Genomic DNA, 17,196 nt, shown 5'->3' with positions numbered 1-17,196 from the left:
GTTTTTATATTTGGCACCTGCTTTTCAAGACTATGTACCTTTTGTTAAGATGTACACGGAATTTTCATGGGGTTCCCGTTGTGGCTCAGTGGTTAACGAATCTGACTAGGAAGGTCGCGGGTTCGATCCCTGGCCTTGCTCATTGGGTTAAGGATCTGGCGTTGCCGTGAGCTGTGGTGTAGGTCACAGACTCGGCTCGAATCCCGTGTTGCTGGCAGCCGGAGCTCTGATTAGACCCCTAGCCTGGGAACCTCCATATGCCAAGGGTGCGGCCCAGGAGAAAAACAAACAAAACAAAACCAAACAAAAAAGGTGTACCTGGAATTTTCAAAATAATGATCATCTATCTAAGTTTTATTTTAAGAATTCTGGGAGTTCCCTGGTGGCGCGGTGGGTTAAGGATCTGGCATTGTCACTACAGCAGCTTAGGTCACTGCTATGGCAAAGGTTCACACCCTGGCCTGGGAACTTCCACATGCTCTGAGTGAAGAAAAAAAAAAATTCTAGATTTGTCATTGGCTAATAAAATGTAGGAACATTTTGTAATTTTTTGCTTTTTAGGGCTGCACCTGAGGCATGTGGAGGTTCCCAGGCCAGGGGTCTGGTCGGAGCTCCAGCTGCCAGCCTGTGTCACAGCCACAGCAACACAGGATCTGAGCCTCGAGTGCAACCTACACCACAGCTCACGGCAACGCCAGACCCTTCAGCCACTGAGCCAGGCCGGCGATCGAACCTGCGTCCTCACGGTTCCTAGTCAGATTCGTTTCCGCTGCGCCACGACGGGAACTCAAAGATCATTCCTCTTGAATAGTTTAATGTTTGTTTGGACCCAGGAGCTGATTTACTTCTTTAAAAACATTTTTTATGGCCAGACCTGTGGCATACAGATGTTCCTAGGGCAGGGATCGACTCTGAGCCGCAGCTGTGGTGATGCCAGATCCTTTAACCCACTGCACGGGTCTGGGGAGCCAACCAAACCTCTGCAGTCGGATTTTTAACCCCCTGAAGCACATCGGGAACTTCTACTCATAAAAACTAAGGTTGTTTATTCCAGGTAAGTCATTTTTATCCACAGCCAGCCCCGGATCTGAAACCTGGGAGCTGGTCCCTCTAGTCCATTGGCGGCTGATGGAATAGACACATGGCTGAGTGACTTAGGGCTTGGTTCTAGAATTTCCGCCTTGTGAGGAAAGTGCTGGGGTTTGGGCCGAGCTGGTGAAAGAAGTGAGGGCTCACACATCACTGTCGCCCAGTGTCCTGAGTCCTGAGAAGGTGAGCGCCTCGGCTGTGTCCCTGTCTGCCGCCTGGACCCTGACACCAGCCGGCTCGGAGTCCCCCAGGGTTGCCTGTGGTAGCCACTGGCAGCAGCGCTGGCCTGGGAGGAGGACGTGGTGGGTCCTGCAGAGCTGTCCCCAGCATGTGCTCACCAGCTGGCGGGGGTGTCCCAGCACTTGTGTGTCCAGCTCAAGGTCATGGTGGGAAAAGTCACACAGCTGCTGCCCCCTTTCCTGGACCCAGTTTAAAGGAGCCTATGAGGCGGCAGACCCCCAGAGCACCCCAGGTGGGTGAAGGACCCCCTCCCCGCCCCGTGGGCCACGGCCCCTTGTCAGTGGGTTGGGCTTGCCGAGTCGCTGAGGCCCTCCCCAGTGCGGCCCCCCCAACTCCCCTAGTCAGTGGCAGCTGCCAGTGCTGTCCTCGAGAACTGTGGCGGATCCTTTCTTAGGTCCCAGGCTGCACTGGACAGAGGGGCTTCCACAGGGAGAGACTCTCTTGCCCACACCCCGGAGCTGGAGGGGGACAGGGTGCCCTGAACCTCCAGGCCCTCCCTGGGAGTCCAAAAGCCACTTGGCCCCTCCCCAACCCCCACCAAGGGCCCCTCCCGCAAGGACCCCTCCCTCAGGCCCTGCCCCCCCAGGGATTCGCCCCACAGGACCCCCACCCCCACCCCAGCCTGCAGCTCCTGCTCCCCTGGCGCCCAGCCGACTCCTGGGGGCCAGGTTGTTCCCGCGCTGGGGCCTGTTACCGGCCAGGCCCGTCCTGGCTTTTGGGTCCCTCACACTCCCTTGCCTCAGGCCCGAGACCTGGCCTGTGTGGCCGGCTGCTGCTGCACCAGCCCCTCCGTCAGGGGCTCAGCTGGCCACAGTGCGGGTGCCAGCAGTGCTTGCTGAGTCCCGGGTGGCTGCAGCCGGAGGTGGCTCGGCTGCTGAGGGTCCTCGAGCCGGCCCCGCCCGCCTCCTGCTCAGGCGGTTGCTCCTCACCCCGCACTGGCTGGGCCTGCATCTACTCAGCATCTAATGAGTGTTTACTGCCCGAGAAGCCCGAGCAGAAGCGACAGCGGGGCCTTCGGCCGTCGGGTACCAGAGCAACCCTGGTGCTGACCTGCCGCCGGCCAGAATGTGGGGACCGTGTTCCCGCCCCTGCTCGGGTCCAGGTCTGGCCACTGCCGCCGAGGTGCCGCCAGGGCTTTCCGGTGGCCCTGGTGTGGTTGTGAGGACTCTCCTTCTTTTCACCCAGGGCAGCTTCTTTCTTTTTGGCCTTTTGTCTGTTTAGGGCCGCACCTGCGGCACATGGAGGGTCCCAGGCTAGGGGTCAAATCAGCTGAGGCCACCGGCCTGCACCCCAGCCACAGCCACGCCAGATCTGAGCCGCGTCTGCGACCTACCCCACAGCTCACGGCAACACCGGATCCTTCACCCACGGAGTGAGGCCAGGGATTGAACCTGCCACCTCATGGTTCCTAGTCGATTTCGTTTCTGCTGCACCACGACAGGAACTCCAACCCGGGGCAACGTTTTAGAAAAAAGAGGCTGAGTAAAGATTCTGGCGGTTTCGGAGTGTAGGGACGTGCTGCAGAATGTCGGTTATCGGCGGGTCTGACTGGGGGTAGGTGGGAGGTCTCGGGTTGATTCTTGCAGCTTGTGCTTAGGTTGGAAAGTGTTTCAGTTAAAAAATTGAAAGGAGTGCCTGTCGTGGCACAGTGGAAACGAATCAGACTGGTAACTATGAGGACGCAGGTTCAATCCCTAGCCTCGCTCAGTGGGTTAAGGATCTGGCGCTGCCTTGAGCTGTGATAGAGGTGCAGGTGGGGCTCAGATCCCGCGTTGCTGTGGCTGTGGTGCAGGCTGGCGGCTGTAGCTCTGACTCGACCCCTAGCCTGGGAACTTCCATATGTGGCCCTAAAAAGAAAAAAAACCCCACAAAAACCTGGCTTGGCTTTTGCTTTACTTACTATTTAGATTCTGTTTTTTTGTCTTTGTTTTTTAATTGGTGGCAGGGAGCACGAGTGTTAGAGGTAACATTTCAAATCACAGTATATTTCAGATTTAAAATCCACAGAAATAATTTTTCTGCCTTGTTAAGCCGATCAGCTTTCTAAGAAATTAAAAAAAAAAAAATGTAAGTGGCTGTGTGGCTTTTTCTAGGGCTTTTGTAGCAAACTACCACAGACTGGGGGCTGACGCACAGAAGCATGACAGAAACTGTTCCCTGTCGGTCGAGGGGTCGCAGGCTGTGCCACCACAGTGGCCCCAAGGGAGGGTCCTCTTGCCGCTTCAGCTCAGGTGGCCCTGGCCTTGTGGCTGCCTCCCTTGTGTCTGCCTCTGTCCCTCCGTGTGTCTGTGTCCAGATTTCCCCGTTTTGGGACACACCAGGCCCCCTGGGTTATGAGCTCATCTTAGCTTGTTTAAATCTGCAAAGATCCTATTTCTAAATGAGGTCGCGTGTGTTTTCTGGGCACACAGTTCACCCCAACTGTGAGTAACCTACCTTCCCCCGGCTGTGACTAGCCCAACGCCAGGGCCCACTTCTCAGCCACACCTGTGGCATCATGCTCTGCCCTGTGAGACCCAGAGCACCTAGGGCCTGTGGCCACTTGGTGGCCTGGCCTCACTGCCCACTTTCAGGCCCACCCAGGACCAGGAGGTGGCCGTCCCATTCTACGTCTGCCAACAGTTAAGATGAGACATTTAAACAGTATTTCTTGACCTTAAGATGTAAGATTTCAACATCCCGGGTCTCCTGTGGAGAAGGTCCTGCAGTTTCGTGGACCCTAAGGATGTGCGTCGAGCCTGTTTTGCGTGAGACGTGGTCCCTGTGCCTAGAGGCTGTCAGACCGCATCAGGGTTAGGAGCCCGCGGAGGCTTCCTGGAGGAGGAGGCAGTGCCAGCAGCGGGGGGAGGGGGCTTGCCTGCCTCCTGTAGTCCAGGCAGAATTTGCCTTCGTAGAGCCTCGCGTCTGTAGAGGCTGTTTGTGTTGCTGGTGCCTCAGGCACAGCCTTATAGGCTGGTAGGAGCTTAGCTGCCCGTTTCTGTCAAGCGTGGTTTAGAGACCAAAGCTCCAGGGTGGAGGCCGCGTGTCGCTGGAGGGGCCTGGGAGCACAGGCAGAGAGGTGGCTTCGTCCCAGTTCTGTCCCCAACCCCACAAAACAAGTGCCCCAGAGCAGCTTCCCCTAGCAGAAGTCACAGCTCTCAGGCAGACAAGCCCAGCTGGGGCCTCGGCTCCGACTTTGGCCTTTATCAGCACCCCCCAAAGCCCTGCCTGGTCCCCTTCCCTCCCTCCCCCTGCACTTGTTCCCAGGGCCCCAGGCACCCTCCCCGGGCCAGGTCCGAATCAGGGGACCTGGAGTCCCACGTCTGGACCCCACGGGGGCCTTCTCTTGACTGTCTGGCGTCTTGGCGGCTGGCCTCCGGACCAGCTGGCCCCCCGGCTGGTTGTGGGGCCTCTGGCTGGCTCTGTCCCTCTCTGACTGTCCCCAGCTCTCTCTTGCACATTCCCGCGGCGTCTCTGGGCCGCCTTCATGCCGTCCCGAAACCCCGGGGCTCCCTGCCGACGTCGGGTCCCATCCACGTGGCGGGTGAGGCTGCCATCCTCAGGGCTGGCCTGGAACAGCGGGGCGGGTGGCTCAGGGCATGGCGCAGACCCAGAGCGCACAGGTGGACTCTGTCCAGCCTCCTGGAGGCTTGCTTAACCCCAGGCCAGGGGCAGCATGGGAGGGTCCCCCTTCAGGCCTGGAACCCAGGAATGCTGGCTCACGGCCATCTTAGGCGGCCCTCGGCCTGCCTCCCTGTACCCCCGTCTGGGGGGCCGGTGTCCTCGGCCTGGGCGCAGCGTGGGGCCCCTGGGCGCTCCTGGGGCGGGTGTGTGAGCAGATGGAGGTCAGTGGTGTGATGAGGACAAGAGCTGGTCGTTCCACCCGGAGATGGCGGCAGGGAGGACGCTGCCCCAACAGCCTTGCAACGGGGCCCAGAGGCCGCAGCGCGTGTCCAGGCCAGCGTGGTCAGGGCTGTGCACACCCTGAGGGGGTGACATCTCTGTAGGTAGGAAAGGCCCCAGAGGCGAAGGAACAGACGGAGACAGCGGGGAAGAGGGAGAGGGGCGCTGATGCGGAGCTGGGGTGGGGTCGGCGGGCGGATGGGTGGGGCCGGGCCGGCGGGCGGGGCCAGCCTGCCCCGGGGGCGGGGCGTCACAGGTTGGCCTTCTGAGGTCACACTGGTCTCCAGGACCCAAGGGTGTCAGGGTTTGATCACCAGAGGAACTTGGACAGGACCACCTCCTGTGTTGCATCTAAAGATGATGTCTATTACATGTGTGGAATATTTCTTTCCAGTTGGGAGCTCAGTATTTTTTTGTTGTTTTTTTGTTTTTTTGCCCTGAAAGGCCAAATGAGCGTCACATTTTATTGACAATCTACATAGATACATAGAATTTAAAAAATACATTCTTAAAGTTAATTTCACCTTTTTTATCACTTTTTTTTTTCTTTTGGGAGCTCAATTGTAATTTAAAATTTTTTTTTTTTCCTTCTTCCTTTTTAGGTCCGCACCTGCAGCATATGCAAATTCCCAGGCTAGGGGTCAAATGGGACCTGCAGCTGCCGGCCTACACCACAGCCACAGCAACTCAGGATCCGAGCTGCGTCTGGGACCTACACCACAGCTCACAGCAACACTGGATCCTTAACCCACTTAGCAAGGCCAGGGATCGAACCTGCATCCTCATGGATCCTAGTCAGGTTCATTAAACACTGAGCCACGAAGGGAACTCCAGTTTTAATTCTTACAGTGCAACCATGAACAATGATAATATGATGTGTATAAAGTGTGATTTATAAAACGATTTTCCGTCGTTGGGTCTTAACCATGGGTTTCCGGACCGTGTTTCACCTCGGCGTGTGGGAACCAGTGTCCTTGCAGCAAGTGCCACAGCTGCCCAGCTCTGCCCTGGGACACAGCCTCAGGCAGGGGCTGCTTTTCGTAGGCGTTGCATTACCCCATGGGCTTCAGGGGGTTTCTCGGCAGATGAGAGCCGTGTGGGTGTCCTGGGGCAGAACAGAGCCCCAGACCTGGCGTCTGCAAGCAGAGATTACTCCCTCCTTCCTGGTCCTGGAGGCCAGACGCCCGGGATCAAGGCCGCCCTCCCTCTGAAGGCCCCGGGCTGGAAGGGTCTGTCCCAGGCATCTCTCCAGCTACAGGTGGGGCCTTGGCCGTGGCCTCAGCACTGCGGTCACACAGCCGTCCCCCCTGTGAGGTGTCTGACCCAGTGTCCCCGCTCGTAAGGACCTTGGTCACGCTGGATTAGGACCCGCCCTACTGGCCTCGTCGTAACTAATCACATCTGCAAGGACCCTGTTTCTAAACGAGGTCCCCGCCGGGGTCGGGATCAAGACGCCAACAAGTGAGTGTGGGGACAAGGTTCAACCCACAGCAGACGGCAGCGAATACACAGAGCTCCGCCCTTGAGCCAGAACATTGCCACAGAAAGAGGTTTCTAGGCGGTGTCCCTTCCAGCAAGCTGCTCTCGTTAGACCCGTGTCGTTCCATGGCTTTGCACCCCTCGCTGTCCTCAGCCTGGCAGCTGCGGACCTGCCTTCTGTCCTGGTCGGGGAGCTTGCTCTGCATTTCCCAGTGTCACAGGGAGGGACTCTCCTTTGGCCGTTTTCAGGCCGCATGTTTTGAGATTCCTCCGTGTCTGCAAGGAAGGGACTTGGAAGGGATGGGCACGGGTGGCCGAGGCAGGGAGCCGGGGAGGCAGCCGGCCCAGCCGTTGGAATGACCCTGGTTTATTTATGCGCCACCTGCCGAGGCACACGTGGTTCCCAGTGTCTGGCTGGCGTGAACGAGGCTGCTGGGAACCCGAGTCCCTGCGCGGACCCATGCTTCCGCCTCTCAGGCAGGTGCCCCGGCTGGTGTGGCTTGTGCGGTTTCGCCCGTGTCGCCCCGAGGGTCATGGGGGCCTTATGGGGGCCTAAATGAGCTGCTTGGCCCCTGCAGACCGAAATCCGGTCTCTGTGGTTCTAGCGCTGAAGGTGGAGCCACATTTGTCTGTTAGGTTACGTTTTAAGGAGACCTGTACCTACGTATAAACGGATCACCGTGGGACCGCAGGGGCGAGATGGTTAGGAGAAGGCTCGGTGTGGCCATAGGTGCTGTGGGGTTTGAGATGCTCCTCTCTTGGGAGTCGGGCTTTTCTGGGTGTGAGATTGGGCGACTGGCCCCAGGGAGGAGCCGGCCGGCCAGGGCAGGGGCAGGAAGCCGGGGCCCCAGCACAGACCTGGGCTGTCAGTGGCGCCACTGCAGGATTGCCAGGTCTCAGTCTTACATTCTTTTGTTTGTTTAAGGCCACACCCGCGGTGTATGGAGGTTCCCAGGCTAGGGGTCGAATTGGAGCTGCAGCTGCCGGCCCACACCACAGCCACAGTAACGCCAGATCCGAGCTCTGTCTGAGACCTACACAGCAGCTCACGGCAACGCTGGATCCCCAACCCACTGAGCAAGGCCAGGGATCGAGCCTGAATCCTCATGGGTACTAGTCGGATTGGTTTCTGCTGTGCTGTAGCGGGAACTCCCTGTCTTCCATTCTTGTCAGAACCAGTGGCCTTCTAGGTGAAGCTCCTCAGGGGCAAGAAGGAAAAAAATACCATATCCTGATCCTAGAATTAATACATTGTTTTTGGTTTTCACTTTTTTTGGCCATGCCCAAGGCACATAGAAGTTTTCCCACGCCAGGGATCAAACCCGGGCCACAGCTGTCGCCAGAGCCACAGCAGTGATGCCAGGTGCTTAACCTGCGGAGCCACCGGGGAGCTCCCCGGATGAATACTTTGAACGGGCAGTGCAGCAAGTGAAGTGCACTCTCAGCCTCTTCATGTGTTGTGCTTCTCGTACGTTTTGAGATGCGGCGTATCTGGCTGTTCCCCCGCAGCGCCAGGCGTCTCGTGCAGGAGCCGCGTGACTGACAGACGTACGTCCTCAGTAACGTAGCTCCTGCTGATAATTCCTAAAGATGGTTTTTGCTTCAGAGCCCTTCAGGCGTGGGTGGGAGGTTTGAGAGGTGTTTTGGGGTGGGGTGCAGGGGCTCGGACTCTGGGGGGCACCCCCACCCCCCACGTCGTGCCTGCCAGTTCTGCGCTCACGTCTGGATGCAGCGGCTTGTGTAGGGGAGACAGCAGGGCTGCCCTCACCCCAGGTCCCATGGGGAGCAGCTGGGTGTCTCACATTGTGGGGACCGGCTCAGCATGTGGGGGCAGTGGCCCTCACTCCGGCCTGAGGCCAGCTCCATCAGTGGCCAGACTCTGGGTGCCTCCCTGGCTTGCAGTTTTAGAGACAACCTCCTCTTTTCCCGGGGGCCGAGGGACCAGCCGGTGGCGCCCCCGGGCAGGACAGGCCCTTGACTGCCCCTCGCTGCTCGCAGTGCGGTCACCTGCTGGTTCCCTGTGTCCCCGGCTAGGCTATCCGTGTGGGGGCAGCCGAGCATATGGCTTCTGGAGTTTGGTCTGGAACAGGGATTTAAGTTGACCTGGTCTGTCGGTGATTCTGCCTGAAGAGGAAGCGCCTGGATTAGCGAGCTACACGGAAAACAGTGTCCCCGCGGGAGAAACAAACGCAGTGGTGCCACGTGGGGCGCTTCCAGGTGGCATGTGACAAAGCCTCAGGGCAGTGTGACACCAGTGCCCCCTGCCCCTTGGCCTCACCCAGCCTTAGCACCTCACCTTTCAACAGCGCCGTGCTCCTGTCCCCTCGGGGCCACAGGCTCCTCTCTGAGGCCCCTTCCTCACAGGGCTGCCCGTGTGGACCTTCTAATGCATGAACGTGTCCCGTGATCCGTGCACTGCACAGGTGACTCAGGCGACGGGCAGGTCACCTGTCCACAGTTGTGTGTCCCACAGCCAGGTGCATCTCCATGAGACAGGACCTTAGCAGGTCCTGTCCTCGCCCTAAGGAAGAGCCGTGGTCAGGGCACTGCAGTCTGAAGCCTGTATCTTTCTTGTCAGCGGGTTACAGGACATGACTAGCCGAGGTGTTGCCAGTCCCTGTGTCACAGCTGCCGAAAGGCCCCCCGCAGCCACTCCCCCGCCGCGGTCAGTGGGCGTGCCCTTCGAGCTGCTTACTGGTGTGGACGAGTCGCCAGCTTGGGGATGCCGATCGGCTCTTCTCCCGAAGCTTCCCTGGGCTGGGGCCAGTCGCCTTTGTCCTTGACACTCCCGCGGTGCATCAGTCTTTGCTGGTGACCGTTGCTTTCGATGCCTTTCCTCCTTCGCGCACAGGCAGCATCTTTCCCTGATGGAAACCACTGATTTCTTACCACACATCTCCGCGCAGTGCGTCACTGGCTTGTAAGCTGCTCTGATCGAATAGTGCTTGATTTTAGAACTTTCCGTACGCGTTGAAATTATTTTAGAACTCAAGCCCTGTGAGGTGGTTTTGCTTCTCTAAAAAGGCACCGGCACTTTTCCTCTTTTCTGTGTGCTTCCTGCTTCGGAGAAGCGCCCGTCTCCCCGCGAGCAAAGAGACGTTATTCATACGGGAAGTCAGACAACGAAACGCACATCTTCCTAGTTTGAATAAGGGCGCCTGAAGCTTTTGGTACTTCCCAGGACACACGCACGCACGGGAGCTTTGCTCGCACTCCCGGCATGAAGCTGATGCCTTGGGTTTCACTGGCCTCTTTCCTGGATTTGTCCCCTGTTTCTGTATCTCCCGTGAGGTTTGGGAACCTGAGTCCGTGATGCCAGGTGTGAGGTGCAAAGCCACATCTGGACAGCCTGTTCCCTCCTCCTGCCTGCCTCCCAGCCCGACTCACACACCTGGGGGAGGGCAGACCAGGCTGCGGCCGCCCGCTGGGACTCCGGGCACCTGCTGAGCCCCTGTGAGCCCCCGGGTCCGTGGGCAGCTGGCTCTGATGGGCCGGAAGACGGGGAGTTTACTGGGGACGATGCGGCCGTCGTGCCCGCTTCCTCAGGGAGGCTTAGGTGCTGACTGAGGCCCCCAGGAGTCAGGTATTGAAGTCATAACCCCTGAGCTTCAGAACATGACCTGTGGATGTAGTTTGTGCCGGGGGTGGGGGGCAGGTCTGACCCGATAGGAGGGGACCTTGGGACCGACAGTGCACAGGGAGGCGGCCGTGTGATAACAGAGGCCAGAACACCTCTCCCCCCGACGGCCACCAGTCTGGGCGGCCGAGCTTCTGCGCTCAGGGCCTGGACCCCGGCCGCGAGAAAGTTCAGGCAGCGGAGAGAAAGGGAGTGAGGGGAAGGGCGGGGAACGGAGGGGAGGTCGCCGCCAGAGGGGCCCCGAGCCGGGGAAGGACTGGGGCGCTCGGGGCCACGAAGGGGCTCCTGTCGCCTGGGGGCCCACCGCCCTGGAGCCCTTCCCGGGGCCGAGCGGGTTGCCGGGGCCTCTCCCCGGGAGCGGCCTTCCTCCTGGACTTTAAGGCGTTGGGTTGAGGCTGTGGATGCCGCTGTCAGTCCTTACTGCTCCGTGGTTTTGTTCGTGTGGGAAGTCGTTGCCTTTTGTATGTCTTTTGTCTCTTTTGGGCCGCGCCCACAGCATACGGAGGTTCCCAGGCCAGGGATTGAGCCGGAGCCGCCGGCCTCCACCCCAGCCACAGCACCGCGGGATCCTTAACCCACTGAGCGAGGCCAGGGACCGACCCCGCTTCCTCAGCGGTACTGGCTGGGCTCATCGCTGCAGAGCCACAGCGGGGACTCCTGTTGCTTTGCTGAGGGATGTTCCTTCGAGGGTGCGGCCGAGGTGCGCTCGGGCGCTTGGCCTCGGCTTCCTGGGGGTGGGACCGCGGCCTCCGTGGTCCGTGGGTGCCTTCCCCTCCGCGGGAACGCTGGTCTTGGCTGCGGGTCGTAGGATCCGCTTCAGCGCTCCACGCCCGTGACGATGGCGGTCGACCTGGAACCGGCGTCCGGCGCCAGGGCCCGGCCGCCCTGTGCCCTCTGCGCCGCCGCCGTCCTCGCACCCTCGTCACGGGCGCCCGGCGCGGGGGTGGGCCGTGTGGGTGACGCTCTCGTTCTCGCCCCGCAGAGTCCGTAGAGGAGGCCACCCGGGGACCCGCAGATGAGCAACCGGAAGGAAGATATGGAAATCGCCTCCCACTACCGCCAGCTGCTCCGAGAGCTCGACGAGCAGCGGCAGCACGGCGTCCTGTGCGACGCGTGCGTGGTGGTGGAGGGCAAGGTCTTCCGGGCCCACAAGAACGTCCTGCTCGGCAGCAGCCGCTACTTCAAGACGCTCTACTGCCAGGTGCAGAAGCCGTCCGACCAGGCCACGGTCACGCACCTGGACATCGTCACGGCGCAGGGCTTCAAGGCCATCATCGACTTCATGTACTCCGCGCACCTGGCCCTGACCAGCAGGAACGTCATCGAGGTGATGTCGGCGGCCAGCTTCCTGCAGATGACCGACATCGTGCAGGCCTGCCACGACTTCATCAAGGCCGCGCTGGACATCAGCATCAAGCCGGACGCCTCGGACGAGCTCGCGGAGTTCGAGGTCGGCGCCCCGCCAGGCGGCGGCGCGGACGCGCTCATCTCGGCCGTGATGGCCGGCAGGAGCATCTCCCCCTGGCTGGCCCGGCGCACCAGTCCCGCCAATTCTTCCGGGGACTCGGCCATCGCCAGCTGCCACGAGGGCGGGAGCAGCTACGGGAAGGAGGACCAGGAGCCCAAGGCCGACGGCCCCGACGACCTCCCTTCGCAGCCGCTGTGGCCCGGCGACGCGGCCTACGGGCCCCTCCGCATCAAGGAGGAGCAGCTCTCGCCGGCCCACTACGGGGCGGGAGAGCCGCCTTCCGCCCGGGACGGCGTGACGCCGAGCTTCGCGGAGCAGGCCGCGGGGGACGGCTGGCAGCCCGCGGGCCGGAGGAAGAACCGCAAGAACAAAGAGACGGTCCGGCACATCACGCCGCAGGTGGAGGACGACAGCCGGGCCGGCTCCCCCGCACCGTCTTTCCTGCCCGCGGCCGCGTGGCCGTTCGGCAGCCGAGACTCAAGTAAGCCTCCGGTTTGGTTGGGGGGGCGGGGGGGGGGGGCTCGGGCGGGCGGCCCGGACGCAAGGCAGTCCTTTGGGTCACGAGGTGGCGTCTTCCCGGGTGCCTCTGCGCCGACTGTCTCCTCCTTTGTGGTAAACTGCGCGCAGGGAATGTGCCCACGTGTCCCAGCGGTCGCAGGGACGTCCCCGTGTCCCCGTTAGCGCAGTGCCCGGGCCACCGACACATGAGGCCGCCCAGGGTGGGGAAAGGGGCGTGACGCCTGGAGGGAGGCCCGGCGTGGCTGTGGGGCTGCTTCCCTCGTGGGGAGCCTCTCGTAGCCACTGGCAGTTTTTCAAGATTAAGCGCGAAAATGCGAGGAGCTGAAAAGCTGAATGTACAGTGCAGCCACGTGGGTGGAGGGAGGGACGGGCCCGCCCCACCCCTCGGGCTCGGGGGTGCTGCCACGGGCATGTGCTGTGGCCGCCGTGAGTGTGGAACAAACCGCATGTGCGCGTGTTTTGTCCCGGGGCACGTGAGGGACACAGGCACCCAGGGAGGGTGTCGCCTGGCTCCAGCCGCACGCCAGGCCACGGCTGGACCCCGAGTCCGTCAGGTGCCAGGCCTTAGCTTAGCTCTGCTGGCGCCGGAGGATGGTTTGCGCTGTCTCCCAGCCTAGGGAACAAATCGAGTATTTCATGGATGCCAGGCGCTCTTCCTGGGGCTGGCCTCGTGACAGTCGCGGCTTTTCCGACTCGCTGATGGGGCCTTGGGCCTGCATTAGGAGTGAAGAGGGGTGTTGGGTGGGACGGGGTTGTGGAGGCTTCTCAGCAAGGGCCACGTTCGGGAGGCCCCTCCAGGAAGAAGGTGAGAAGGCGGTGGAGCTTGTGAATGGACAGAGGTGGACGGGAGGCGGGGGGCCTGAGCCCTGAAAACTGTCACAGACGCCAGGCCTATACTGGGTGAGGTTGGGGAGGGCGGCCTCGACAGGCGGATGGCCCTGGGGCTCTGGCTACACTAGCCTTGTTATTGTGGTAAAAATACGCATCGTAAACTTTGCCTTGTGGGAGTTTCCCGTGTGGGTCAGCGGAAATGAATCCGACTAGGATCCAGGAGGGTTTGGGTTCGAGCCCTTCGGGGATCCGGTGTTGCCATGAGCTGTGGTGTAGGTGGCGGCTGCAGCTCCGATTTGAGCCCTAGCCTGGGAACCTCCATAGGCCGCAGTGTGGCCCTAAAAAGACCAAAAAAATCAATCAATCAATCAATGAACTTTGCCTTGTAGCCAATTTTAAGGGAGTTGGCATTGAGCACCCACTGCTGTCTGTCTCCAGGACACGCTCATCTTCCCGAACTGAACTCTGTACCCACCGAAGCGGGTACCCAGGACGCTCAGGCCCGTTATCCACCCACCTTGGTTGTCGCCGTGCCTTCCCAGCCCTGAGCCCGGGGCTCAGCTCCAGGGTGTCCACTCCACATTGGTCTAACCCACGTCTCAACCTCAACGGGATGAGGCCCTGGGCCCTGCAGGGTGTTAGCCGTGCCCTGACCTCCACCCACCCCGTTGTGACGTCAGAAATGCCCCCGATGGGCACCGTCGGAGTGTGACTGAATTACGTCAGAAGAAGCTCACGTTTCTGAGCCGAGAGAACGGCCTCCTGTCTCCCTGCTGGTGTGGGTTTGGTGCTGGTAGTGACTGGACATCCCTTCAGCCCGGATTAAAGCCCGGAGAGCAGCGTCCACACGGACCGACCCGAGGGGCCTTCCAGGGGGTCAGGGCCACAGAGCCTTCCGTCCTGTCCTGCTCCTGCAGGGCGTCACGGCTCGTCCTGTGGGCCGCGGCGCTGGAGGCCTTGGGATTTGAGAGTCCATCGGCATAGTAACAGCGAGGCTTCTTGAGCCCGTGGGTTTGATGTTTTAAATGCAGTTGTCGAGCAGAAGGTGTTTTTAGAATCCAACAAGTGATCTCGGCTGTGTACTTTTGCTAATGTCTTAAATCCCTTGGGTTACCAAGGCAACCGCGCGATTACCCTGAGTTGCTAAGACAAGGACCCGAGGTGTGGGCTTGCGTAGGACGGCTCTGCCCACCACGGCGGCCATGTACTCCCCAGCCCCTGCCCCGGGCTGGGCTTGGAAGTGTCCATCCTGACCCCCCAGTGGAGGTCAGTTTGCTTTCATGCAAGATTTATTCCATCTTAGAGGAGAGTGTTTGTTTATTCTCACCTGCTTCTAGGGAAAAGGACCTTTTCTGAAGGCGCGTGTCAGGTGGCTCCTGCAGATCGTTCCCGGCGCTCGACAAAGCAGCTCAGATGCCCAGCCTGCAGCTGGACCGCCACCCTGTCCCTTGTGTGACCCACCTCTTCCCTGGGGACCCTGGGTCCTGTTAGCGTTTAGGCGTGATTGTCCAAGCAGGCTTTTTACACCAGCAGCTTCCAAGAAAACATCCAGGGCGATCGCCTCCGGGTTGCGGCGTGTTCGCGTGGCGGTGTGGCCAGGGAGGTCGAGGTTTTCTCGGGGTTGCTGGTCAGGCCGAGGCCTCTCCCCTGCTCCGGCCCCGGCCCTTCAGCTTCGATGCCAAGGTGGCCGTGAGCCTTCCGGGGGCGGGTCTGTAGCTGCTGGTTCCGAACAGGCCAGAAGGCGGCCCACGCGTGTTCCTGAAGGTTCCACAGAGACAAGGTTCTGAGCTAGAATAAAGCTGTGGGTTTTGTGAAGTGAATGTGGCACCTGACCTTGGGGAGGTTGGCGCCTGACATGCTGGGATTTTCAGGGACACGTTGGAGCCACAGAGCGGGTTCAGGGGATGCAGGGGGCCTCTGAAGGCTGCAGTGGCTGCTCTCAGCTCGCAGCCTCCCTCCTGCTCGGGACTGGAGCACACGGGCGGGACTGCCTGGAGTCCGTCCGGTCGAGTGCACCGGCGTTGCCACCTGTCGGGGGCGCGGCCGGTACCCTGGCACCACGGCTGCGTCATCACATGAGTGGTTGGTTGGGGACGTGGCTGGAGGACTTGCTGTTGAGAAGGGAGGTGTGGGGCTTCACGCTGGCCCAGGAGAGCCCTGGGGACCCTGGGGCCTGGGGGAGGGCGGGCCTGGCCCTGAGGCCCTCGGCTGTGCCCCGGCCGCCCAGCCCTGGCGAGGATGCAGGTCGCAGTCTCCAGCTCCACTGAAGACGCCGTGGCCGCCGTTGTGCTCAGTGGCCAGAGCAGCTTTTCTGTCAGACTGGGTGTTCCTGGACGTCTAGAAACCGTGTTCACGACTGAGCCCCTGAGGCCTCTCGCCGTCCAGCCGAGCTGGTCAGCCGTGGCGCCTGGCAACACTGGGACGTGGCCGGGTCACACCCGTCCCGAGGAAGCATTTGTGGCGTCTGGGTGGTCAGGACGAGGCAGGGCCTCTGGAGGGCGACAGGCGAGCACAGGGTCGGGGGTGGGAGGGTGGACGGACAGGGAGGTGGCCTGGGGCCACCTGGCCAGGGAGCTCGGTTTGGGGTAGTTTTCGATGGCTCGTTTTTTTCCGGGAAGCAGTCTTGCTCCTTCTGCTCTCAGATCGGCTCTGTCCAGGGGACTGGCCCCGCCACTTCCTCCGCGCTGACCGCGCCATCTCGCTGGGTCCTGCTGTGATTTGAACTTGAGGCCCTCTGTCTTCTTTAACCCAGGTGTGTTTTCTCCCAGCATCGGTGCACCGTGACCGTGATGTTTCCTGGGGGTGGGTGAATGCCATGTCGGCGGGGGGACAAGGGCCCCGGGCCCTGGGCTCTGGGTTCTGTGGAGTGCCTGGGCTGAGGCGTGTGCCCTTTGTATTGGATGTACATGTGTGTACTTCTGCATGTGTGCATATGCACACACTTAAAAGCACAGCTTTGAGATTTAAATGGAGACTTTTCTTTTTAAGGAGTAAGTAGTGTTATTTCGAGCTGTTCATTTGAAAACTTTTATGCCACTGCTTTTTTCAACTTTTTAAAAACTGAGGCAGAGGAGTTCCCGTTGTGGCACAGCAGAAACAAATCCAACTAGGAACCATGAGGTTTTGGGTTCGATCCCTGGCCTCACTCAGTGGGTTAAGGATCCGGTGTTGCTGTGAGCTGTGGTGTAGGTCGCAGGTGTGGCTTGGATCCCGTGTTACTGTGGCTGTGGTGTAGGCTGGAAGCTGCAGCTCCGATTGGACCCCTAGCCTGGGAACCTCCATATGCCGCGCCCTAAAAAGACCAAAAAAAAAAAAAAAAAAAATCCTAAGGCAAAACATACACACCAGAAAAACCAAATCCCAGCTCTTCAGCTGGTGAGGGGCACCCCCCCGACACCCCTCGCCTGTCCACGGGGGACGCGGACAATACTGAGGGGTTTTGGTGAAAATCGCCATTCCCTTTCTCTGTGCTTTTGGGGGTAATATATATAAAATAAGCGGCACAGATTCCGAGTCTGCAGCTGGGGTAATTTTTGTCTCTCTCACCACCGTTTTGCTGGGGAAACAGTCCTACTGGAGCAGCGCTGGAAAGTGCGTGTGAGCCCGCGGCCTCAGGGTCTCCACCCACCCGCGGTGCCCTGTGCGGTGACTTCCCGTCAAACCATCTCGCCGCCGGTGCATTTGGTGAGGGGGCCGTCAGAGCCTGTCCAGCCTCTCCCGGGGCTCAGTCCGCTCTGAGGCTTGCCCGACGCCACCCGAGTGACCTCTGATAAGTCCACGAGCCCCAGCACCCCGCCGAGGGACAGAAGCCCCCAACGCCCCTCTGTCCTTGGACCCCACGGACCTGACTTTTTCCGTCCTGCGCTGCCTTTGTCCCGTGGCTGTGTCTGACGACAGCAGTGCTGGTGCCGTTTGCGGGCTGTGTCTTCCGAGATGGGTTTGCCGCCGCGTCCCTGGCAGGCTGTGGGCCGTGTCCGTCCCCTGGATGCGCCGTCGGCCTGTCTGGCCTCTTGTCTGTTGGCATCTGGGCTGCTGCCCAGTGTTGCTCTTA

At 60.5% G+C, this 17,196-nt stretch overlaps 1 protein-coding gene across 4 annotated transcripts in view; it reads left to right on the top strand.

Annotated features, from left to right (window-relative positions):
* ZBTB46 (zinc finger and BTB domain containing 46) overlaps positions 1–17,196 on the top strand; it is a 50,199-nt gene that overhangs the window by 9,776 nt on the left and 23,227 nt on the right. For all 4 annotated transcript variants that reach the window (XR_014831998.1, XM_021077468.2, XM_021077466.2 and 1 more), the window contains exon 2: positions 11,310–12,276. Coding sequence is in view for 3 of the 4 variants with exons in the window: in XM_021077468.2 (XP_020933127.1) it covers positions 11,343–12,276 (934 nt within the window). In the remaining variant the exon portion in view is untranslated. The remainder of the gene's footprint in view (positions 1–11,309; positions 12,277–17,196) is intronic.

Source organism: Sus scrofa, chromosome 17, assembly GCF_054392235.1.
Source record: "Sus scrofa isolate SSC_HxYL_T2T_F1_AM1 chromosome 17, Sscrofa_HxYL_maternal_Yorkshire_Landrace_v2.0, whole genome shotgun sequence".
Taxonomy (NCBI): domain Eukaryota; kingdom Metazoa; phylum Chordata; class Mammalia; order Artiodactyla; family Suidae; genus Sus; species Sus scrofa.
Note: the sequence above shows the minus strand (reverse complement) of the source record. Positions and strands in the feature narration are given on the sequence as shown.